Raw genomic sequence first — 23,816 nt, forward strand, 5'->3', positions numbered from 1 at the left:
AAGGGCCAAGAAGCACGAAGGCAGGAGGAGGGGCGGGCAGAGAAGCATGAGTGCCCACCCGAGATGGGAAGGGCAGAGAAGCACTAGCGCACGAAGTGGAAGGGGCAGGCGGAGAAGCACGAGTGCAGGAGGAGGGGCGGGCGGAGAAGCACGAGTGCACGAGGCGGGAAAGGCGAAGAAGCACGAGCGCACAAAGCGGAAGGGGCAGGCGGAGAAGCACGAGTGCAGGAGGACTGGAGAGCGGAGAAGCACGAGTGCCGAGGTGGGAAGGGTGGAGAAGCACTAACGAGTGCAGGAGGGGAGGGTGGAGAAGCACGAGCGCTTGAGGTGAAAGGGGCAGACGGAGAAGCACGAGTGCAGGAGGCGGGAAAGGCGAAGAAGCAGGAAGGGAGGAGGAGGGGAGGGCGGAGAAGCACGAGTGCACGAAGTGGAAGGGGCAGGCGGAGAAGCAGGAGTGCAGGAGGGTGGGGGGAGGCACAGCAGATAGAAAAGCTGACTCCTCGCTGAGCATGGAGGGTTGGTGTGGGGCTTGATCTCAGGACCCTGGGATTGTGAACTGAGCTATTCAGGTGACCTGAAGCAAGTTGTAGTTTAATTGATTTATTGGCCTAGAATTTTTCACGGTATCATGTAGTTCTTTTTATCTCTGTACAATGGTAATACTGTCTTCGTTTCTGAAATAAAATCTGTAATTTCATGGGACGCTTAGGTGGCTCAGTCAGTTAACTGCTTTCCACTCAGGTCATGATCCCAGGGGCCAGGAATTGAGTCCCACGTTGACCTCCTTACCGGCAGGGAGGCTCCTTCTCCCTCTCCCACTGCCTGCCCTTCCTCCTGCTTGTGCATGCTCGTCCTTGCACCTGCTCTGTCAAGTAAATAGTTTTTAAAAAATTAGTAATTTCAAATATGATTTAGTACATTTTTTAAAGATACTTATTTATTTATTTACTTGACAGAGATCACAAGTAGGCAGGGGGTTGGGGGAGAAGGCTCCCCGCTGAGCAGAGAGCTTGATGCGGGGCTCACTCCCAGGACCCTGAGATCATGACCTGAGCTGAAGGCAGAAGCTCAACCCACTGAGCCACCCAGATGCCCCTGCTTTAGTACATTTAAAAACTAAAATTTTTTGGTTTTAGTCTAGCAGAAAAATTTAATTTTATCTTTTTAAAAAACCAACCTTTGTTTTTGTTTTTTCCTGTGGGATTTCTTGGTCTCTCTGTTCTAACCTTTATTATTCTATCTGGTGTCTTTGGGTTTACTTTTTCTGGTTCTTAGGTTGTAAAGTTAGGGGTTTGATTTGAGATCTTTTTTAATGTAAGCACTCACAACTGTCAATTTCTTAGCACTACTTTTGCTGTATTCCATAAAATTTGGTACGCTGTGTTTCTATTTTCATTTTTCTTTAACTATTTTCTAATTTCTCTTCTGTTTTCTTCTTTGACCCATTGGTTAAGAGTGTAGTGCTTAATTTCCACAAATGTGTGGATTTTCCAGTTTTCTTTTATTAATTTCTAATTTCTGTATTAGTGGAATAGAATGTTCTGCATGGTATCTCTTTTAAAATTTTATTTTCCATTCTGAGCTTTGATATTAAAAGTACAGTTTACATGAATTTAAGACCTGCATGTTTTGGGATTTTCTTTTACACTTCTTGCTTTTTTCATCAAAATTAATAGTGGTTTGGCTTTGTACAAGATTTCTCTAGTAATTTTTATTTATTTGAATTTTAAAGATATCTAACAATTTTTAAAACCTTATCCACTTATGGGCGTCTGGGTGGCTCAGTCAGTTAAGTGGCTGCCTTCTGCTCAGATCATGATCCCAAGGGCCTTGGATCAAGCCCCGCATCAGGCTCCCTGCTTCACAGAGAGCCTGATTCTCCCTCTCCCTTTGCCTGCCACTCTGCCTATTTGTATTCTCTCTCTGTCAAATGAACAAAATCTTTTTTTTTAAAGATTTTTATTTACTTGACAGAGAGAGAGATCACAAGTAGGCAGAGGCAGGCAGAGAGAGGGGGGAAAGCAGGCTCCCCGATGAGCAGAGAGCCCAGGGAGGGGCTCGATCCCAGGACCCTGAGATCATGACCCAAGCTGAAGGCAGAGGCTTAACCCAGGCGCCCCATGAACAAAATCATTTGAAAAGAACAAAAACAAAACCTTATCCACTTAGGGAATACCTGCAAGGCAAAAGGTTTAAGTCTCCATTTTCTAATAGTGAACTTTGAAAGAAGAGGTTGTTAACATACGTGAGCTGGACCTGGGATCTCATCCCACATCGGCCTCCTTGCACGGCAGGCAGTCTGCTTCTCCCTCTCTTTCTGCCTGTCACTCCTCTTGCTTGTGTTCTCTCCCCCAGCCACCCCCCCGTCTCTCTCTGACAATAAATAAAATCTTTTTTTAGAAAGTTTTTTGTTTGATGTAGTCCCACTTGTTTTTTATTGCGTTCCTTGTGGTTTAGTTGTCCTATCCAAAAAAAAAGTCAGAATGAGGACCCATGTCAAGGTTTTTTCCTGTTTTCTTCTGGGCATCTGATGGTTTCTTATCTTACATTTAAGTCTTAATTTATTTCGAGTTAATTTCTGTGAGTGGTGTAAGGTAGGATTTCTATTTTCATGTTTCCACATGTGACTATCCAGTTTTCCCAGCACCACTTATTGAAGAGACTGCCCTTTCTCCATTGAGTATTCTTGGCTCCTTTATCAAATATTAGTTTTTCATGTACGCATGGGTTTATTTCTGCTTTATGGTGTTTTTACTTAATGATATTACAGATAAACTCAAGTAAATTAAAGAATACTCAAGTGCTTACGGAGTCACTAGGTGAACTTGCCCCAAGTATACAGGTGCTCCATTGATAGAGGGGGGTAGTCTTGGAGATCTTTCTCTCCACGGGGAGAGGTTATGAGGTTACTGGGCCTTACAGCATCCTTAAAAGTTATGATCTTGGGAGGCAGTGGCCCCGAATCCCTTTTCCTTGACTGGATTCTTCCATGCCTGGGAGAAATGACTGCTGCTCCAGTCTGAGGAGTCTGTGTACTAAAAGTTCTCCTGCACTGTGTCCCTGGTGAGTCACTTACCTGTGAGAAATGACCTGTGCTGTGTCTGTCTTTAAGCCACCCCACATCATGCAGCAGTGCTGCTGAGATCATGTCCGTGCTGTTCTTCCACATCATGAGATACAAACAGGAGGATCCAGAGAATGCAGATAATGATCGTTTCATCCTCTCCAAGGTAAGCCAGCACAGGAGCCCAGGGCCTGTTCAGATGCTTACTTTTAAAAAATCATTTTAAAAGCTACTGTATGGCAACAAGGCCTGAAATGGGCTCTGTTGATCTTTTTGGTTCTTCCTTCTTTGCCTCATGTCTTAGTCTGTTTCAGCTGCTATAACAAAATAACCACAGATTGGGTGGCTTATAAACAATAGAAATTTATTTCTAACAGTTTTGGAGGCTGAAAGTCCAAGGTCAGGGTCACATGGTCACATTCTGGTAAGGGTCTTATTCCTGGTTGCAGATTTGTTATATTCTCACATAGCAGAAGGGGAAGTAATCTATCTAGGGCCTCTTTTATAAGGGTTCTAATCTCATCTGTGGGGGTTCTGCCCTTGTGACCTAATCACCACCCAAAGCCCCCCCCCCACCTCCTAATACCATCACCTTGGGCCTTAGGTTTTCAACATATAGGTTTTGGGGGGCACAGATATTCAGACCATAGCATCTCACAAAGATCTAAAAAGTGTTCTAGCAAGGATTACAGTGGTGGGAAGGATGACTTAATGGCAACTGGCTCCACTTTTTTTCCATCTTTGGTGCCCTGCCTTATCCCACCTAGCACCAAAGCCCCCCTCGACCTATCATGCTCTAATACTTTGCCACCTGGATAGAGGTGGGCAGCAGTGGATCTGACTTACTTGAGCCTCAAGGAAAATTGAGCTTAATTTGGGGAGAGATCATCCACTTGTCAGTTATGTTTATTTCCCCTATCTCTGTAGATCTGATCTGATACAATGGGGATCTTTCTCATTATACTAAGTATAATACCAGGTACTTCATGATTTGGGGGAACAGGAAAGAGGAGTAATTTAAAAGCAAGGTCAACCTAGAAGAACATGCAGTTCTTTTGATGCTATCTGAAAGTTTGCTGTGTCCTAAGCAAAACATCTAAAATTCAATTGGTACAGCACCATGTATAAACAGAAACCCCATATGTGGGCTGTGGGAATTAGTTTAAAGAATAAAGACAGGTGCTTAGGTGGCTCAGTCAGTTGAGTGTCTGACTCTTGATCTCAACTCAGGTCTTGATCTCATGGTCGTGAGTTCAAGCCCCATACTGGGCTCCACACTGGACACGGAGCCTACTTAAAAAAGAATAAAGTCAGAATATGGGTGTGAGTGGAGTATCTGGGGTCATAATTTTGACCATGCCCTCGGGTCTGAAACGTAATCTCAAATGAGGTTTGGCCAAAAAATAAACTAAAATTTGTGAGTGTGTGTGTAGAAAGAACGAGATGAAGCAAAAATGGCCCCATCGGCGGCGAATCAAGGTGAAGAGCATATGGGACTTCAGTGTGTTATTCTCAAAACTTTTCTATAAGCTTCACCTTCCTTCACAATGAAAATCAAACAAATGAAGATGTACAAACACAGTATGAACATTCAGATCCCTGGTTTAAAAAGTCAGATGGCTAGAGTATCACATAACTGCTGCTATTGTGTTCACAGTCATTGGCCTTAGCGGTGAGGAGGCAGTCTGGTGTGCAGTAGCAGGCTGGGCACTGTTTAGCTGTCAGAACTTAAATGCTCATCAGATTTCAGAAACAGAATTAGGAGGAAGGAGAAAGCACATAGCATAGTCCATCTTGGCATTGGCTGAGAATGGAATAAGTGGACTTGCTACAGCAAAGGAGCCGAGGTCCTCACAACTGGTGCTCCTGGGGCATGAACGTGCAGTGCAGACAACTGTGGTAGGAGGCCCACCGTTAAGGCCTAGCAGTATCAGGATTGCTGGCTGTGAATCACTGTGGAAGCTTGCGGGGAGGGTCTTGTGATTCCCCCAATCCCCACCACTAGGCCTTTACTTTTGTTTTAATGGCTGTGGTTTTCTTCAGTCAAGCAGGCAGGGTAGAAACCAAAAAAGGCCTTTTAAAAACTCTTTCTTGAAGCATACTTTGTGCCAGAACAAAGGTGAGAAATCCCACCTGAGGGGAAGTCTTTCTGAGTGCACACAGTACCTCATATGCGTTTTTATTCTAGCTCTTGTCCCCCCTAAAGTATGAGTGTGTCCTCCTACACGCAGCATAAGATTCTTACGGAAGAAAAGGGAGCCCATGTGGGAATACTCCATGGCGCCAGGTGCCGTGCAGGTGCCTGCTAGTTTCTCAGTCAGTCCTACAGCCCCTGCTGCCTGACAGGGGCTCTGCATTGTACCCCAAAAATGAAGAATCCTTGAAGAAGTGAGCTTATTTACTGCCCCCCCTCCCTGCCTCTTTAAAGCCAGAGGGAAGCAGAGTGGGTCTGAGTGCAGAGCCCAGACTCAGTCCAAGGGCACACAAACAACTGGGGGCCAGACCTTATGGATGGGAGTAACGCTAGGAATCGTGGGGTGGAAGACAGCTTCAGTGGGAGGGTTCTGCTGGGCTAAGGATACAGAACAGAGAGGGAGTCTCTAGGGGCACAAAGCATGTGAAGAAAAGTTCGAGGAGATTAAGAACCCTGGGAGGAGCAGAGAAATAGGGTGGAGCAGGACGGGGAGGGATGAGTCTAACAAGTCCCACTGGCCTGTCTTTGGTAGCAACAACAACCTAATGATTTGCTTGAATGGAGCTGACTCTTGCATGGTGAGAAGGGTGAGACAAGAAACCTAGATAATCAGCATGTCCGATGGGGGCGGAGTGGACAGGCTGGTGCAGGAACTTGGGCTCTGATTGGCAGGAGTTGGAGAGACCTTGGACCAGTCTCTGCAGGGTGGTGAGCGGAAAGGGTTTAACGGGCTCCCCCTGGTGGCTGTGTTGAGAATAGCTTTGGCGGGGGAGTTGGGAGGTCACTGCAGTGACAAAGTCAAAAGATGTGGCCAGTTCAAGGTGGTGGCAGGGGAAGCACTGAATAAGTTCAGTGTGTCTTTGGAAGCTTGGGACCTTTGGCACCGCCCTGTGGCACCCAGAGGGTATTTTCTCCATGAGATAAAGATAGGCTGTGCGTAGGCACAGGAGGAGGGGAGAGGAAGAGTAGTGGTGTAGTGATTCATTTCTGGCATTTCTAGATGACCGCTTCTGAAATCTCATTTGACCTGAGGTTTTACAAACAAGGGAAATTGCAATCTTCTTCAGTGTTTTTGGTTTCTATTTAAGAACCCACATTCTCCAGGGGTGCCTGGGTGGCTCAGTGGGTTAAAGCCTCTGCCTTCGGCTCAGGTCATGATCCCAGTGTCCTGGGATCGAGCCCCGCATCGGGCTCTCTGCTCAGCGGAGAGCCTGCTTCCTCCTCTCTCTCTCTGTCTGCCTCTCCGCTTACTTGTGATATCTCTCTCTCTATCAAATAAATAAAATAAAATCTTAAAAAAAAAAGAACCCACATTCTCCAAAAAGATTGAACATCTGGTTTGTTCATGACTAGATAAAAGAGCTTATGAAAATGGCAAGGCTCATGCTTACGTTTTCTGCTTTGCTCCTGGGCTCTGTTGAGGCTACTGTGTGTAGAGAAATTGTCAGTCTGGATGTCCTCACAGGTCCACTTGACCTGGATTTACAGTGACTCCCCCTGTCTTGGTGATGTTGATCCGAGACTTGGGGTGCCTGTAAGTGTAGGAAAGAGTTAGATACCCCAAAGTGTGGGAGGGGCCATTCCAAAGAACAGCCTGTGCGTCTAGGTTCATTTGATCCCTTCTTTTACAGAGGCTGTCGTTTGTTGATGTGGCAACTGGATGGCTCGGGCAAGGACTGGGGGCCGCTTGCGGGATGGCATATACGGGCAAGTACTTTGACAAAGCAAGGTGAGGCACTTACCCAGCAACTGCTTACCTGGCTCCACCCCATTCCTCAGGCCCCTTGGCTTTATTTATGGTGTATTAGTTTGGGAAGTTAGTAATTGTTTTTAAAGTTCAGACTACCAAATGTTCAAGCAGAAAAGAAATCGTGTTTCTGTAAACTGTTCTAGCTTCTCTGGTTGGGTTCTGCAGTATAGAAACTGGTTTACTTCCATTATTTTCCAAGAACGATCGCTTTCTGTTTTTCATCTCTCCGTGAGCTTCATGATACAGTGACTAGCTGGTGCACTTGTACAAGGGACGCATACAGTAATAATCAAAGGGCTTGGGCGCCTGGTGGCCCAGTGGGTTAAGCCTCTGCCTTCGGCCCAGGTCATGATCTCAGGGTCCTGGGATGGAGCCCTGCATCAGGCTCTCTGCTCAGTGAGGAGCCGCTTCCCCCCCCTCTCTCTCTGCCTGCCTGTCTGCCTGCTTGTGATCTCTCTCTGTCAAACAAATAAATAAAAATCTTTTAAAGAAATAATAAAAAATTTTTAAAAATCAAAAGGGTTCTTTTTCTACAGGGCCTCTTTCATTTCTCATGACTGCCTCTATTAGCCCCTATCCTGGGGTTTAATCAACAATTTTTTTTTAATTTTGCAGCATTTTTGTGGGGCATGGGTTGTGTTTTATTGGCATTAACATTTTTGTGTTTTTGTTGAGGAGAAAATTTGCAGTTTACAACAGAATATATGCTCCTGAAGTAGACTGTTTTGATTGTTACGATTATCGTAAATAAATTTGTAAGAACAGAAATAGAAGATGGTAGTGCTTAAAATGAAGCTTACTGAGAAATTATATTTAAAATGTCATTTGGGTGTTTAAGGGGACTGTTTTCTCCCCATCCCCTCTTGTTTGTGGATCGCAGACAAGTGGCAGAACGATGTTAGGATGAGAAAACTTGCCAAAGCTGAAGTCCATTTTATGAGGTCCAAATTTTTAAAGCTGTGTTTCTGTAACTGTCCAGTTTGGACAGAATTGACAATGTGAAGCAACTATTTGTTCCTTTGTTTCCCTCCATAATATTTATTTGCCTGAGTGACCCAGAAGATCGCTGAGCACAGTCTTTCTTAACATTTCTTGGCTTGCCCCAGCTACCGCGTGTTCTGCCTCATGGGAGATGGCGAGTCCTCCGAAGGCTCCGTCTGGGAGGCGTTGGCTTTTGCTTCCCACTACAGTCTGGACAATCTTGTGGCTGTCTTCGACGTGAACCGCCTGGGCCACAGTGGCGCCCTGCCCCCCGAGCATTGCATAGAAGTCTATCAGAAGCGCTGTGAAGCCTTTGGGTAACTGTGTCCTGTTTCATGTCACCTTCTTTCTGCCCAGTCCCCCATTCACCTTGTAACCTGGCCTTCTCCCGGGTTGGCAGGTGGAATACTTATGTGGTGGACGGCCGCGATGTGGAGGCGCTGTGCCAGGTGTTCTGGCAGGCGAGTCAGGTGAAGAACAAGCCCACTGCTGTGGTTGCCAAGACCTTCAAGGGCCGGGGCATTCCAAGTAAGCAAATGTTTCTTTTTTGCTTAGGGTTATTAAAAACATCTGTGTGCATAGCGATGTGGCAGAAGGAGGCTCATGATGGCAAGGCAGGCCAACTGGCTTCGTGTTCAGAGATGATGCCTGTTAATATGTGCTGGAGGCTCTTGCTTCCCTTAGCCCTTATAGGTAGCAGGTCTGATTAGGATCAGAGGGGAAGCGCAGACCCCCAGCACAAGAGCAATGATTTTTTGTGTGCTGGAGGGAGTGGCTAGGAGGGCAGTCCATCAGTTAGAGAACTGGTAGAGAGTGATCTGCACAGAAGTGCAGCGTGAGAAAGAGTGCTACTGTGCACATAAGCAGACAAGCCAATAAGGGCCTGCATATGTGCATGCACCATTGCCTGTGCTCATGCTGTCTTGGAGGATACACAAGGAGCTAGAGAAGCAGCACCTGTGGAACTGAGGGTCAGGGAAGGAAGGGCATTTTGAAAGTCTTAAATTCTTGCAGATTTCAAAGCCGACACCTGAACTTATTCAAGTATAAGAGTTGCAAAGGGTGTGTGGTTGCTCCGTGTTTTCATCAGTGCTTTAGAATAAAACTGTTCTGGGGGCGCCTGGGTGGCTCAGTGGGTTAAAGCCTCTGCCTTCGGCTCGGGTCATGATCCCAGGGTCCTGGGATTGAGCCCTGCATCAGGCTCTCTGCTCAGCAGGGAGCCTGCTTCCTCCTTTCTCTCTCTGCCTGCCTCTCTGCGTATTGTGATCTCTGTCAAATAAATAAATAAAAATCTTAAAAATAAACTGTTCTGTGACTCCTCCCTAAGACACAGGCTTAACTATGGTTCCCCAGTTCAGTAAATGACCACTGAACCAATTTGCTCCTGGGAGAATTCTGGGTATTCTCTTTGCCTTCGCTTCTCCCCTATGGGCCCCCTACATGGAAATCCGGCCTGTCATCAGTTCTAATGGCTTCTGCTCCTACAGTAAGTATATCTCAGACCTGTTCCCTGCTATGTCCTATGCTCAGACCTGTGTTTTCACTCCTTATAGTCTCCCCAGGCCAGTCTCCACGTGACCACTGTGGCGATCTTTCTACATTTAAGAACTGACCAGTCACCTCCCGTCTCCAAATTCCTCTGTGTTTTCCTGTCTTGCTTCTGACAAAACCCAAACTCTTTATACCCACAGGATCTTCCAAGGTCGCCCTGCCTGTCTCTCCAGCCTCATCTCCCACTCTCTTCCCTCCATTTACCAGTATATGGGCCAGAGGCCTCCCTCGAGAGCTGCTGGGATGTTTCAGGCTGTCCTGTGAGGCTGCAGCTGCAGTGCCAGCTCAGGCTCCCTTTTTGTCAGGTTTCTGCTCCTGTGACTCTGTGGTGGACAGACACTCAATTACATATACTTATGGAACGAATGTCTTTTATTGGGTTGCAGGTGTTGAAGATGCAGAAAATTGGCATGGAAAGCCAATGCCAAAGGAAAGAGCTGATGCAATTATCAAACTAATTGAGAGCCAGATACAGACTAACAAGAATCTTGACCCAAAGCCCCCTATTGAAGACTCGCCTCAAATCAACATCACGGATATAGAAATGAGCTCTCCGCCTGCTTACAAAGTCGGCGAGCAGGTAGGCAAACTATATTGTTCTCATTTTTAAATACACGACAGGACTCTTCATGTACTCTAATCTCCATGGGTGAACCAGTTATTAGATCGCATGACATGTAACTTAAAGGTTATAAGTAATAGAGGTGGTTTTAGTATCTTTTACTATTTTTTTAAATTTATTTGATAGAGACATCACAAGCAGGCAGAGAGAAAGGGGGGAAGCAGGCTCCCCGCTGAGCAGAGAGCCTGATGCGGGGCTCAATCCCAGGACCCTGGGATCATGACCTGAGCCGAAGGCAGAGGCCTAACCCACCGAGCCACCCAGGCGCCCCATCTTTTACTATTTTTTTTAAGATTTTACTTATTTTTGAGAGAGAGCGCAAGCAAGCATGAGCGGGAGGGAGGGGGGCAGAGGAAGAAGCAGACTCCCCACTGAGCAGAGCAGGGAGACCAATGCAGGGAGCCCAATACGGGACTCGATTCCAGGACCCCAGGATCATGATCTGAGCCGAAGGCAGACGGTCAACGGACTGAGCCACCCAGGCACTCTTTTAGTATATCTGATACTTAATTCTTTCATTTCAAACTTAGGTCTGAATTTTCTTACTAAAAAATGTACTAGTACCTAGTACTTACTAATACTAAGTATTTACTAGTACTTAGTACTGCACAGCTTTTGCTTGTAAAATTCAGTTTGTGGTCTGGCAGTCTCATGAGCTTGAAACTGCCACTGTTTTGTGTCTGGTCTAAGGGTGGGGACCTGGCTGGGCCAAGTTTTTAAATTTACTCCCTAGATTAATAGAAAGAAGTAGGTCAGTTCATCAAAGACCTATTCTGCAAAAAGGAAACAAATTAGGCATGAAACCCTGACCATAAAGCCTTTTACCATGTTTATATCCTGCCTTTTGGTATAATACAGCAGACCCAAAATAGGCAGTGTCTTCAGGACCTAAGGAAACAAGGTGATGAGCCCAAGAGGAAGGAAATACTTTCTAATCCTTTTTTCTTTTCTTTCTTTATTTGGAGACATTTATAGTGTTGCTTGTGTTTTCTTGGTCTGGTAATATGGGTTAAAACAAATGAATTTTGACAACTCAAGAAATTAGAAAACAAATTAAAAAGCAGAAGAAAGGTGGTAATCAGGAAGAAGCACATATTAATGAAGAACACTTTGGCAACACTTTACCTGTTCACACACTTGGAACTCATAGCACAGCTCACGGGAATTTATCCTACAGAAGTATGCAGATGTGTCTCTAAGAATGAATGTCGTTGTTTGGACCTAGAGGGTATTATGCTGAGTGAAATAAGTCAATCAGAGAAAGGCAATTATATGATCTCACAGATATGTGGAATTTGAGAAACAAGGCAGAGGATCATAGGAGAAGAGAGGAAAAAAATGAAACAAGAGGAAACCAGAGAGACCCTTAATCCCAGGAAACAAACTGAGGGTTGTTGGAGTGGAGGGGGGTAGGAGGGATGGGGTGGCTCGGGGATGGACATTGGGGAGAGTATGTGCTGTGATGAGCGCTGTGGGGGAAAAAAAAAAGAATGAAGATTACAGCTTTGAATGCTGATGAAACGGAAATGACCCAACTAGAATAGAAACTAAGAGCTTGCGCAAATTACTAAAATTTTTTAAAAATTTAATTTATTAGAGCATGAGCAGGGAGGAGCAGAAGGAGAGGAAGGGGAGAGGCAGACTCCCCGCTAAACAGGGAACACCCCCGCCATCATGACCCTGAGCCATAAGCAGACACATAACTGACTGAGCCACCCAGGTGCCCTATTATTAAATTTTTTTTAAAGTTGTAAAGCAGGGGCGCTTGGGTGGCTCAGTAGGTTAAGCAACTGCCTTCAGCTCAGGTCATGATCCTAGGATCCTGGAATCGAGCCCCACATCGGGCTCCCCTGCTCAGTGGGCTCCCTGCTTCTCCCTCTCACCCTCCCCCTGCTTGTGTTCCCTCTCTCGCTATGTCTCTCTCTGTCAAATAAAAAAATAAAATCTTTAAAATAAAGTAAAGCAGCATAGAGTATAATTCTCTTTTTGTGTAGAAAATCTTAAAAAGAGGCATCATAGGGGCACCTGGGTGGTCAACAGATATTTGTTTGTAGACCATTCCCAAAAAGGTGCTGCACAGACTCATTTCTGTCAACCTCTGGACAGGGTACCGGATGGCTAGGGGACAAGAGATCAGGAAGAAAATGGTCACTTTGCTCCATAGCCTTTCAGAACTTGAATTTTGTACTGTCAACATGAATTGTTTATTTTTAAAAATAGGGGCACCTGGGTGGCTCAATTTGTTAAGCATCTGACTCCTGGTTTCGGCTCAGGTCATGATCTCAGAGATGTGAGATCAAGCCCCACATCAGGTTCTGAGCTGGGCATGGAGCCTACTAGAGATTTTCTCCCTCTCTTTCTCCCTGCCCTTCCCTCCCCTCCAAAAAACATTAAGTGTTCAGACGAATGAAAAAAAAAAGACAAGCAAAGTTTGTTTTTTTTAAATAATAGCTTTACTGGGGCACCTGGGTGGCTCAGTGGGTTAAAGCCTCTGCCTTTGGCTCAGGTCATGACCCCAGGGTCCTAGGATCGAGCCCCACATCGGGCTTTCTGCTCGGCAGGGAGCCCTCTTCCTTCTCTCTCTCTGCCTGCCTCTCTGCCTACTTGTGATCTCTGTCTGTCAAATAAATAAATAAAATCTTTTAAAAAAATAATAGCTTTATTGAGAAATGACTCCCTATATTACAATCATCCATTTGAAGTGTATAGTTTAATGGTTTTAAGCATATAAACAGAATCCTGAAACTATCCAGAGGAACCTCCCCCCACCAGGGTGCCTGGGTGGCTCAGTCTATTAAGCATCTGCCTTGGGCTCAGGTCATGATCCTGGGATCCAGTCCCGAATTGAGCTCCCTGCTCAGTGGGGAGCCTGCTACTCCCTCTCCCTCTGACCGTCTCCCCCCAAATCGTGCTCGCTTGCTCTCTCAAATCTTTTAAAAAAACTCACACCCATTAGCAGTCATTGTCCATTCCATCCAGGCCCAGTAACTACTCATCTACATTCTGTTTCTGTAAAGTTGCTTGTTCTGGATATTTCCTATAAAGAGTGTAATATAATATGTTAACTTTTTGTCTGATTTCTTTGTCTTAACACAGTGTTCTCAAGGTCTATCCTTGTGGCATGTACAGTGTTCCATTTTATGAATATACCATACATTTTGTTTACCTTTTCAATCCTTGATGGATGTTTGCGTTGTTTTTACCTTTTGGCTGTTGTGAATACTGCTGCTTTGAACATTTGTGTGCGAGTTTTTGCTGAGATACATTTTTCTCTTGGGTATATAGCTGGGAGTAGAACTGCTGGGTCATGTGGTAATTCTCTGTTTAACGTTTTGAGGAAGTGCCAAACCTTGATTTCTAATAGAAAAATGCAATAATGTGACGATGTCCGTTCTCCCCTAAATTAATTCATAAATTCAGTCCAACGTCAAATAATATGCTAACGGAATTTTTTATTACTGGTATCATGATTCTAAAGTTTTAAATTTTTTTTTGCAGTTAGCCTTATTGGTTTTATAGTTTAAAAAGTCAACAGGCATTTGCATTTGGTGACATTTAAGTTTTTTGGTAAACTATATGAATGGGGCAGAAGAATAAGTTTATTTTTGAGAATTGATACCCAGTTAGGTATGCATTTAAGATGGGCTAGCAACCCATTTTTAAAACCCTAAAGGAGATTATTGGTAAATCACAAATTTGTTTCTAAGATAGAAGACAACTGGTAATCCACAAAATTTCACCTTCCTTCTAAATTTGCTCTAAGAAACTCCACTGTTTGACTTTTCCAGATAGCTACTCGGAGAGCATGTGGTTTGGCTCTGGCTAAGCTGGGCCATGCAAATGATAGAGTCATTGTGCTGGATGGTGACACCAAGAACTCCACCTTCTCAGACATATTCAAGAGAGAACACCCTGAGCGCTTCATTGAATGTTTCATTGCTGAGCAGAACATGGTGCGTGTGCTGTGGGTGTCCCTTTTGGGTCTTCTCACTGACAGTGGCCTGCTGGGCACAGGAGGCAAGCCCCATATTATGGTTTTTCTTTCTACTTATAAAAGCAAAGGAACTGGAGAATAAATGTCTCTGAGGAAACAAGTAGAGAGTAGCCAGGCAATTTGTGGGGTGCCTTATGGGACCACTAGGAAGGGCATAGTAGACAGAACCATCTCCAGGTATACTAAGGGCAGCAGGCTGAGTCACAGCCACGACACCAAGGCTCTAGGCCCAAAGTATCCCAAGCTTGTCAGCAGCTTTAGGTGTTAGGAAGATCTGTCAGCACAGAGGTAGCATTCCCTCCTGCTACCAGTTGCCTGGAGCCAAGCAGGGACCCCCTTTAGATGGGTGTCCACAGCCAGCTAGCCATGTCCCTGCCTCCGCTGGCCCGCACATTCATTCACGGTGCTTCTCTGGCAGCCGTTCCAGGGGTGTTCTGATTCGTCTCCTTTACGTTGCAGGTGAGCGTGGCACTGGGATGTGCCACCCGTGGTCGGACCGTTGCTTTTGCTAGCACCTTCGCTGCCTTCTTGACCCGAGCATTTGATCAAATTCGGATGGGAGCCATCTCTCAAATCAACATCAATCTTATTGGGTCCCACTGTGGGGTATCTGTTGGTATGCATTCTTAATACCCTCCTCTTGCTAGCCTTTTTCCTTTACAGAGAAAGATTAGCATGTGAGTGGTTGACCTGTCAATGTGCTTGGGGGTTCCAGAATGTTTGATTATTTCTAATCTGTCTTTTTTCCTGCTGTGTTGTATTTTAAAAGTTCCAGACACTCTGGGTTACTTTTGAGAGGATTTCTTGGTGTTACTGTAAAGTAAGTGCCCACTCTTTCAGTCATTGAGAAACAATGATCAGACTTACTTTCTGCTCTTAGTGTGGTGCCCTTTGTCTAAGCGGGGACAAGCAGCATGAGTCCAGGAAGTGAGGAGCACAGATTGCCAGGGCTTTCTGCCTAGGCTGAGCTGTCTGGTCAGATGGAAATGGAACCCTTGAAGAGTGGGATACAGAGGAGTGGGGCTGAGGGAAATATAGCTCTGGGGCATTAACCTGGCAGGACAGGCTAGATGGAAGCAAGGAGAAACAGGAAGTCGGAAAAAGGATTGAGATGTGGTGTGTATTAGCAGTAGATAGAAAGTGAGGGTTACTCTGTGAGAGTCTGAACAAAGAGGTCAACATGGCCGACAGGTGGAGGAGTCCAAAATTGCACAAAAAGCTTTTTTTAAATTTTTTAAATTTAAATTAAAATTTAAATTAAAATTTAAATTTTAATTTAATTTCTTGCTTGAGAGACATCAGGGGATTGTGTTCATGAATGACAAAAATGACAAGAAAGATGAGGTGCCCGGTGTGCCTGTGGTGGCGTAGGTCCTCGCGGTAGATGTGACAATTTGTGTACACTGCTAGAATGCTGGAGGGGAACAGGGCCAGAAGTGCACTTTGGGAGTCCTCTCTGGGACTTCCTGGGAGAAGTCTCTCAACGGGCAGATGCCATGTGCAGAGTGGGGGGAGAGCGAGGCCCGTAGCTTTTCAGGACTGAGCCTGGCCCAGACTCCAGACTGGCCCAGAGTCTTTGCCTGGGGCCAGGTGTGTCTAAGTACTAAAATCAGTCAGCTAAGTGACACAGTCGCTCTAGGTCCAACCGGAGGAGCTAGGGTCCTGAGATTAGATAGTTGTCCCAGGCAAGGCACCGTGCACAGTAATAGTCCTTTCCTAGCTGCAAGAGCTAGGCTATCGTGGCATATGTTGGGCTTTCTTTTTGCACAGCTGTGGCTTTGCTTTCTCAGGTGAAGATGGTCCCTCCCAGATGGCCCTGGAGGATCTGGCCATGTTCCGATCCATTCCCAACTGCACGGTTTTCTACCCGAGTGACGCCACCTCAACGGAGCACGCTGTTCTCCTGGCAGCGAATACCAAGGTATTTTTAAGGGGACATTGGTTCAGGCAGAAAATGCTTTTGGGGTGTGCTACTAGTTTGCTACTGATTGTTGGGTTTCTCCCGTTTTCCTCAGTATACAGATAATAGATATTCATTACAGAAGATAACGGAGGATTTAAAAAAAAAAAAGAAAATGAACAATTGTGGGCGCCTGGGTGGCTCAGTGGGTTAAAGCCTCTGCCTTCAGCTCAGGTCATGATCCCAGTCATGATCCCAGGGTTCTGGGTTCGAGCCCCACATTGGGCTCTCTGCTCGGCAGGGAGCCTGCTTCCTCCTCTCTCTCTCTCTGCCTACTCTCTCTCTGTCAAATAAATAAAATCTTAAACAAAAAAACAATTATTCAAAAGTTATGACACACATAAAACATGAACACAGTCATGTTGTGAAAGTGCAAAACAACGCCAGACAGCATCTGATGGTCCGTACGGGGCAGGGCTCAGCATGAGAAATGAGGGTGCTCTGGAGGCTCCAAGAAGTGGGGGACTGTCAGCAATGTCACAGGAGTAGGCTCCAGCAGGAAGCTGTCGAATGCCGCTCTTAGATACACCTCATGGTGTCACCACCTTTTGACATCCGGAAAGCTGAAGAGTGCCCAGTGTCTCCACTGCAAACAAACCTCAGAATCCTCAGACCTGGTCTGCCCTCTGAACATCTTAGAAGGGCAAGAGTGTGGATTCTGCCCCCACTTGTTCCTCCTCAAGTTTCACACAAGGACAGCAGACGTACTCACCCTGATTCCTGTCTAGAACCCAGCTACAGGGACAACTAGAGACCAGAGTCGGCACTTTTTCATCTGTTCCAACTGATGGTCGCCAGACTCCCATCCTTACCCATCCTTGCACCTATCCAAGGCCCTGCAGAGACAGCCCTGGGCATGGGTGGGATAGGTCATGCAAGTTCCTAAGCATTTCCGACTCATTAGAGGCCTAGGATTCTTTGGCCTTTTTTTTTTTTTAAACCTAAGTGAGCTCACACTGTATGTATTGTTCTGTATTTTTTTACTTACTACATCCTGGAAGTTGCTTTATGACTGTGCATATATAGAGTGATCTCTGTGTGCTGCAAGATTCAATTTCTCGAAAGTTCATAAGAGGCAAAGGTGTGGTGATAGAAATTAGTGGTTGCTTTTCAGGTGGGGAGAGTGGAGAGAGACATGAGGAAACTTTCTGGCATGTGCAAATGTTATTCATATTCGGGTGATGGTTATCTGGTATATGCCTTCGTCAGAATTCGTGGAGTACTGCACTTAAGTAAACTTTATCTCGGTAAAAACACTGAATAGAATTGATTTATGATGTGAAGGGATGAACAGAACAAGTATTCCTCAACTAATATGTCCTTTTATAGTGTATAGAAACTTCAGACACTTGAGTATTCATTTATGCAGTATGTGTTCAAGAATGTGCTTACTTACATTTCTCATTGGTAAAATAGTCTTTTTACATTCTAGTGTGTAAGGTATTTCTAAGAATGAAGTATTACAAGTTGTGGCAAAAATGAGTTGCTTAACTTAGCTTTCTGTTAAACGTGAGTCCATGCTATGGCCTGAATTTGCGTTCTGTGGAGACCGAACAAGTCCACGTGTTTAAGAAAGCTTCCTCCCGTTGTATGTGACAGTACGGGGAGCTTGTCGCTGGCGGCGTCTGCCTGGGTCCTGCGTAGACTTTTGCCTGGCTTGGTAGTAATCTGATCCGGTGACGCTGACCTGTTCGCCAGTGGTTGTAGACGCTTATTCTTTACTCCAAAATGTTCGCTTCATTTTTAGTTAAAAGAACTGTTTAGGCTTCTTCTTTCTGCCCTTTTTAAAACAGGTTTATTAGTTGACATTTAGTTTGATTTTTTTAATGTGGCTCTGGTGTTATGCCCTAGGGGATGTGCTATGTCCGGACCAGCCGACCAGAAACCGCGGTTATTTACAACCCGCAAGAAAGCTTTGCGATCGGACAGGCCAAGGTAAGGCCTTAAAAGCTCTCCAGTGTCTTCCAGTGTCCCTTCAGGTGGAGACAAGTGGTCTGAAGCTAGCACTAGCTATCCCCACAGTCAAGGCTTGATCTGTTCTTCGTTTTAGTTTGTTTGTTTGTTTGTTTTAATTGACCTTTGCCTGCTTTTGCTCAGAAAGGAACATTCTACCACTGTCAGTGGAGGTAAAGTTTTCTGTTATCCAGATGAGTTTCCTTTTTTTTTTTTTTTAAACTTGTAAGGATAAAGTGGTAACAACTTAAAGGTACTTGAGTTTTTTGGGTGTAAATTAACCACAGCCTCAAGCGGAACAAGTAATAGAACCCATTTCAAATTAATAGTAGATCTATTAGACTGGGATTTTACAGATCCAAGCCAAGAATAAAAGGGAACATGAATGGGGCACCTGGGTGGCTCAGCGGGTTGAGCCTCTGCCTTCAGCTCAGGTCATGGTCTCAGGGTCCTGGGATTGAGCCCCACATCGGGCTCTCTGCTCGGCAGGGAGTCTGCTTCCCCCTCTCTCTGCCTGCCTCTCTGCCTACTTGTGATCTCGGGTCAAATACATAAATAAAATCTTTTTTAAAAAAGGGACATGAATGCATTGCCCACGGGCCTGATAAAGGCGCTAGCATCACTGCGCACTCCCGATCTTCTGTGTTCTCACAGGAGCCCTAGAAGCACAGACTTAGCAGCAGCCCTGAGTTGTAGATGAGAGAGAAGGTGAGCAGCTTAGTCAGGATACACAGTCATGAGCGGCAAGACCGAAACTCAGACCCAGGCATTGACCTGGCGTCTGTCGGGACCATGTGTGCAGAAAACCAGTGGAGTCTGTGGCGAAAATAAGTGGCTCTGCTCCACCACTTGGAGAGGAGGGCTTACAGGTGTTTGGGCATGTTTCCTTCCTGCCTTTTTGAAGGCTGAGCAGGGAGCCTGATACGGAGTTTGATCCCAGGATGCTGGGGTCATGACCCAAGCCAAAGGCAGATGCTTAAGGACTGAACCACCCAGGCACCCCAATAGCCAGAAGTCATTGTTTCTAGTGCTCAGAATAACTGAGCAATGATTGGCTTTCGTGCCACAAAAAGCAGGTATATGCAGAACAGTCCATGACCTGCTACTCGGTAGCTGGGCGTCATTGAATGAGAAAGCAGCAGTACTCACCAACAGTGTTAGCTACAGCTTTTGCCGTTCCCCACCCACACTCCCACACTGAAACTCAAGGCCATATGTTTGCCTCTGAGGTTGGAGGTGTGGGTGGGGGTCTCAGAGACATCATGTGATTTGCAGAGCTTTTTCAAAGCCTGTCTTTTTTTCTCCCTAATATTTGCCCCATCCTGACAAAATGAAGTAAGTTTCCAAATGGTAAAGGATGTGAGTTAAAATGTGTCTCATAATGTGCATGGCATGGATAATTCAAGAGCTAGGCTTTGCAAAGAGGACTTGAGGGGCGAGTGTGCGTGTTTATATGTATGCATATGAAAAGGCTAGAACATTTCAAAGAATGGGGTGGCTTAGAAGCCGTGAATATTTGTACTGTCAGCAGTGGTTCTTAAGCTACAAGGAGACCTATACAAAGGGCTGAAATGAATAATTTCAGATGCCTTTGGTTGGGTGGCTTTGGAGTAAATAAAACTCTATGAAAAAAGGCAAAGAAGAGCAAGCGGTTGAGAGTGTGGGCTTTGATGTCAGATGGGCCTGGCTGCTAGTCTCTAAGCTGGGCAAGTTTCTCCCACTCTGAGATTCATTCTCGCCAGCCACAGAATGAGCCCCCAGTGCATTGACCTTAAAAGGGCGCTTGGGCATGCAAGGTCCTTGGCACAGAGCATGTTGCAAATGCCCCAAAATGATCCCCCATTAACTTGTTCATTATCAGAGTCCAGTCTGTGTAGATGTCCCAACAAAATGTCCAAGTTGTCCAGGGGTGGTGCCCTTCTAGACCCTCTGTGCTGAGTCTGTGGTCTGCAGCTCGTGGCCCGTATGACTCGCTTCTGGCCTTCTGCCTTTCAGATCCCAGTTTGAAATCTGCCTTCTTTGCTAAAGGGTATTCTCTAAGAACTTAGTAATTAGGCACCATAAATCATGAAGCATGATAGATGAATTTGTAAAAATGAACATGAAGGAAGGCTTATCGAAAAGGGTGTCCTTCGGGCGCCTGGGTGGCTCAGTGGGTTAAAGCCTCTGCTTTCGGCTCGGGTCATGATTCCAGGGTCCTAGGATCGAGCCCCATGTTGGACTCTCTGCTCAGCGGGGAGCCTGCTTTCCTTCCTCTCTCTCTGCCTGCCTCTCTGCCTACCTGTGATCTCTGTCAAATAAATTTTTTAAAAAATTTAAAAAAAGGGTGTCCTTGTTAGTGTACTGATTCAGCTTTTTTAATACAGTGAATTATTAAGAAGTGAAATTGGTAGGACTGGGGAAGAGCAGCCTAGTAGTGTTCTCTCTGAGATGTGCTCTGCGTACAGTAACTACAGCTTTTTTGCTCTCTGGGCATAATACCAGGTCCTCCGCCACAGTGTCAATGACAAAGTCACAGTTATCGGAGCTGGAGTTACTCTGCACGAAGCCTTAGCAGCTGCCGAAGATCTTTCTAAGCAAGGTCAGTTGGTTTTTGCTGGACATTGATGTTTAAGTTGGGGAGAGGTAGGACTTGGTCTGCCTCATGTGCCCACTTGGTCTTTTTTTCCTAAGTCCGTTTCACATACAAAGCTGGCTATTGCTCTTCTCTAGATATTTCTATCCGTGTCATCGACCTGTTTACCATCAAGCCCCTGGATGTTCCCACCATTATCTCTAATGCCAGAGCCACAGGCGGCCGTATTATCACAGTGGAGGACCACTACCCAGAAGGTGCGTGCAGGCCTTGAGGGTCATTGTGAATGTGGGCTTTGGCAGGATGTGTTTTTGATTTCCGTGACTGGAAGCATGACATGCCCCAGGTGTCACCCAGCCAGGTGCTCCTCCGACAACCGTTATTACTGCTCTTTGCAAGTGCGTTGTTTTTGGGGTCTCTTACCCACCTACACATGTTCCTCAGGGCAGGGCCATCCCCATACTCAGTTGTGTGACCCCAGCACAGCACCGTGCCTGGTGCCGAGTGGCTCAGTGGCAGACAGAGGACTGTCTGACGGCATTGTGGGTAGGGAGGGGTCTTAAAAATCTTGACAGTTGTGCTTGAGTTTTGAATGGTTAATTTGCTCCCTTCCCAAAAGGGGAATAGTGCCTTGCAAGCAGAGAACACAGCAAATGCAGAAAAACTGTGTGAGCCTGGGAGAGAGGGCTGGGAAGTTTAGGTGAGGCATATGAGGCTGCAGGGAGTTCTGTATGGTTGTGTGTCATGGGCCCAAGAGCACAACTGTGATCCATAGTGATTTTCTAGGAGCACTCTCAGTGCTTTCGCAGCTGAGGTTATTGTAGGGAAAGGACACACACCTGGGCCCAGGAGAACCTATGGAGAAGCCCAGCCCTGTGGCTCCTTCCCTCCCTTCCGTGAGGGGCCTGCTGAGTGCTTTCCCTTCCCCAGTAGTGAGAAATTGCATCACTGGAGACCCAAGGAACCCACTCAAGACCTCAGCACTTGGGTTTTATTGGGCGCCAATCACACAGGCTCCCTCTGCCACACACTAAACCTCCTGACTCCCAGGGGAAAACAGGCGCTCCCAGGGCCCTGCACCAGGCCATCGCCCAGCTGTCAGCCGAGCGCCAGCCTGGCAAGCAGCCCTGCCGAAGCTTCAGGCCGCCTGGCCATTCTTTTCTGTATAGTTGATTGGTTGCTTTAATCATTTTGGGGTTCCCGACAGCTTTAAGAACTTGAGCTTGTAGCCCCCTATGTCTGTGGAGCCCCAGCTGAAAGCGCTCCTGCTGTAATGGGGCTGGGAGCAATTTGGAGACTTACAGGTTTTATGGGTTTTTTTTTTTTTTTTAAGATTTTATCTATTTGCGGGGAGGAGAGAAGGAGAAGTAGACTCACTGCTGACCAGAGACACCCCACCCCCAACTCGGGGCTTGATCCCAGGACCCTAAGATCATGACCTGAGCCAAAGGCAGATGCTTCACCGACTGAGCCACGCAGGCGCCCCTGGAGACCCACAGTTTTGAATGAGAACTTCTCTGGCTAGTCAGAGAAGGCTGTTCCATGAGTCAGTGGCTAGCGAAAAATATTTTTCCCTAGGAACCAGCAAATTCAAAGGCCTCTATACTTTGGGGCTTTAAGGCTGACTAGCCACTATCAAAACAGAGCCTCCTGTCCTTTGTTTCCCCAGGTGGCATCGGGGAGGCTGTCTGTGCAGCTGTCTCCATGGAGCCTGACATCCTGGTCCATCAGCTGGCAGTGCCCGCAGTGCCTCGGAGTGGGAAGCCGAGTGAGCTGCTGGACATGTACGGAGTCAGTGCTAGACACATCATAGTGGCTGTGAAGTGTATGTTGATGAACTAAAATACATTAGTTGGCATTAGACGTAGAAGACTGGCTTCTCTACCTTACGTTTATGCTCCGTTGGCAGACTATCATTTAAATCTATACTGTTTTGTTATTAAAAAGTAAAGCAAGTTGTAACTACCTCCCGTTAAACCGTAACTGCGTATACAAGTGAAACTCTCATCTTTGATTCGGTAGAGTGTGTTATAAGCTTACACAAAACAACCACGTAAAAGTTTGCTGATAAGATAACTGGGAACTGGGCTGGGGATCAGTGTAGGATCAGTTTCTCAAATGTGTATGTTCTCCTTGTAAGTGAAGGGCAGCTTGCACTGTAGATGTGCCGCGCAGGGTTTGTGGCCCTGTGGTCCCCTGCCCCCCCCCCCACCGGGGAGCTGCTGCCATCCTACCTGCCACTCCCTGGGGACCGTGGGATTTCACTGCACTGGAACTTCCTCTGGTGTTTGCCTTCATCTCCCCTCGACGGTGCAGAGGCTATGGAGCAGCAGCGAAAGCTCTCAGGATGTCCTGTGCTGCTCGCAGTGACTGTTGTGTGAAAAGAGGACACAACTAGTTCCAGTCTTCACACTGCACACTTTGTGAGGTCTCAGAAATGTCTCGTTTGCCCAGTGACCAAACTGTTAGCTCAATTATATTCAAATAAGCATACTAGTTAATGTTAATAAAATCATTTTTAAAAAAACAGCTGCTTTATTCTATTTGTGCTTCGTGTGTGTGATTTGGTTTCTCCTTGATGAAATTCTAGTTAAGGAAAAAGTTTGTCTAAACCAGGAAAGAGAGTCCCATTCCCCACAGCAGAAGACGCGGGGGAAGGGTATTGGGCGGGAGGTGGATGGCTGGAGCGGACAAGCAGGATGTCTGATAGTCGTGGTCCTAATTTTGATTGCCCTCATTCGGTGGTCATCAGGAGTCTGTTCTAGAGCATGCGGGGGCGACTCAGAGCTGCCCCGGCCCTTGGGAGCCCTCAGGGCCTGCTCGCTCTGCCCCTGTGCTTTTAAATCACTGAACTGGTTTCCTGGCCTGTGCTTGTTTTTTAAGATGGCAGAACCAGCAGCTTCAGTGTAAGACAGCCGATAGATAAAATACAGCCTTATACAAAAACCGTAGAAACATCAAACGGATTTTTTTGTAAAAAAGTAACGGTTGATATAGGGTCACTGTAGAAAATACAAATAAGCAAAGGAAATTTTGACCTCAATTACCTGACCATCCATAGCCCACACAATTCACCCTTTCCAACTGCACAATTCCGTAGTTTCTAGGATGCGTGTCCAGTTGAACAACTCTCCCCAGGGTCATTTTGCGGACATCTGTATCCAGATAGAAA

At 46.1% G+C, this 23,816-nt stretch overlaps 1 protein-coding gene across 2 annotated transcripts in view; it reads left to right on the forward strand.

The window, feature by feature from the left end:
- The window catches only part of LOC111139169 (transketolase like 1), a 24,008-nt gene extending 1,515 nt beyond the window's left edge, over window positions 1-22,493 (forward strand). The window contains exons 2-13 of one of the 2 annotated variants that reach the window (XM_022491347.1): window positions 3,113-3,230; window positions 6,890-6,987; window positions 8,115-8,306; window positions 8,390-8,517; window positions 9,927-10,120; window positions 13,951-14,115; window positions 14,616-14,772; window positions 15,947-16,077; window positions 17,968-18,051; window positions 20,554-20,650; window positions 20,782-20,901; window positions 22,314-22,493. In XM_022491347.1, the coding sequence (XP_022347055.1) occupies window positions 3,113-3,230; window positions 6,890-6,987; window positions 8,115-8,306; window positions 8,390-8,517; window positions 9,927-10,120; window positions 13,951-14,115; window positions 14,616-14,772; window positions 15,947-16,077; window positions 17,968-18,051; window positions 20,554-20,650; window positions 20,782-20,901; window positions 22,314-22,486 (1,657 nt within the window). In that variant the 3' untranslated portion in view covers window positions 22,487-22,493. The remainder of the gene's footprint in view (window positions 1-3,112; window positions 3,231-6,889; window positions 6,988-8,114; window positions 8,307-8,389; window positions 8,518-9,926; window positions 10,121-13,950; window positions 14,116-14,615; window positions 14,773-15,946; window positions 16,078-17,967; window positions 18,052-20,553; window positions 20,651-20,781; window positions 20,902-22,313) is intronic. The other variant, XM_022491348.1, reaches the window with a different exon arrangement.
- The last annotated feature ends 1,323 nt before the right edge of the window (window positions 22,494-23,816 follow it).

The sequence above is a fragment of the Enhydra lutris genome, unplaced genomic scaffold, assembly GCF_002288905.1.
Source record: "Enhydra lutris kenyoni isolate GAN:26980312 unplaced genomic scaffold, ASM228890v2 scaffoldscaffold96, whole genome shotgun sequence".
NCBI lineage: Eukaryota > Metazoa > Chordata > Mammalia > Carnivora > Mustelidae > Enhydra > Enhydra lutris.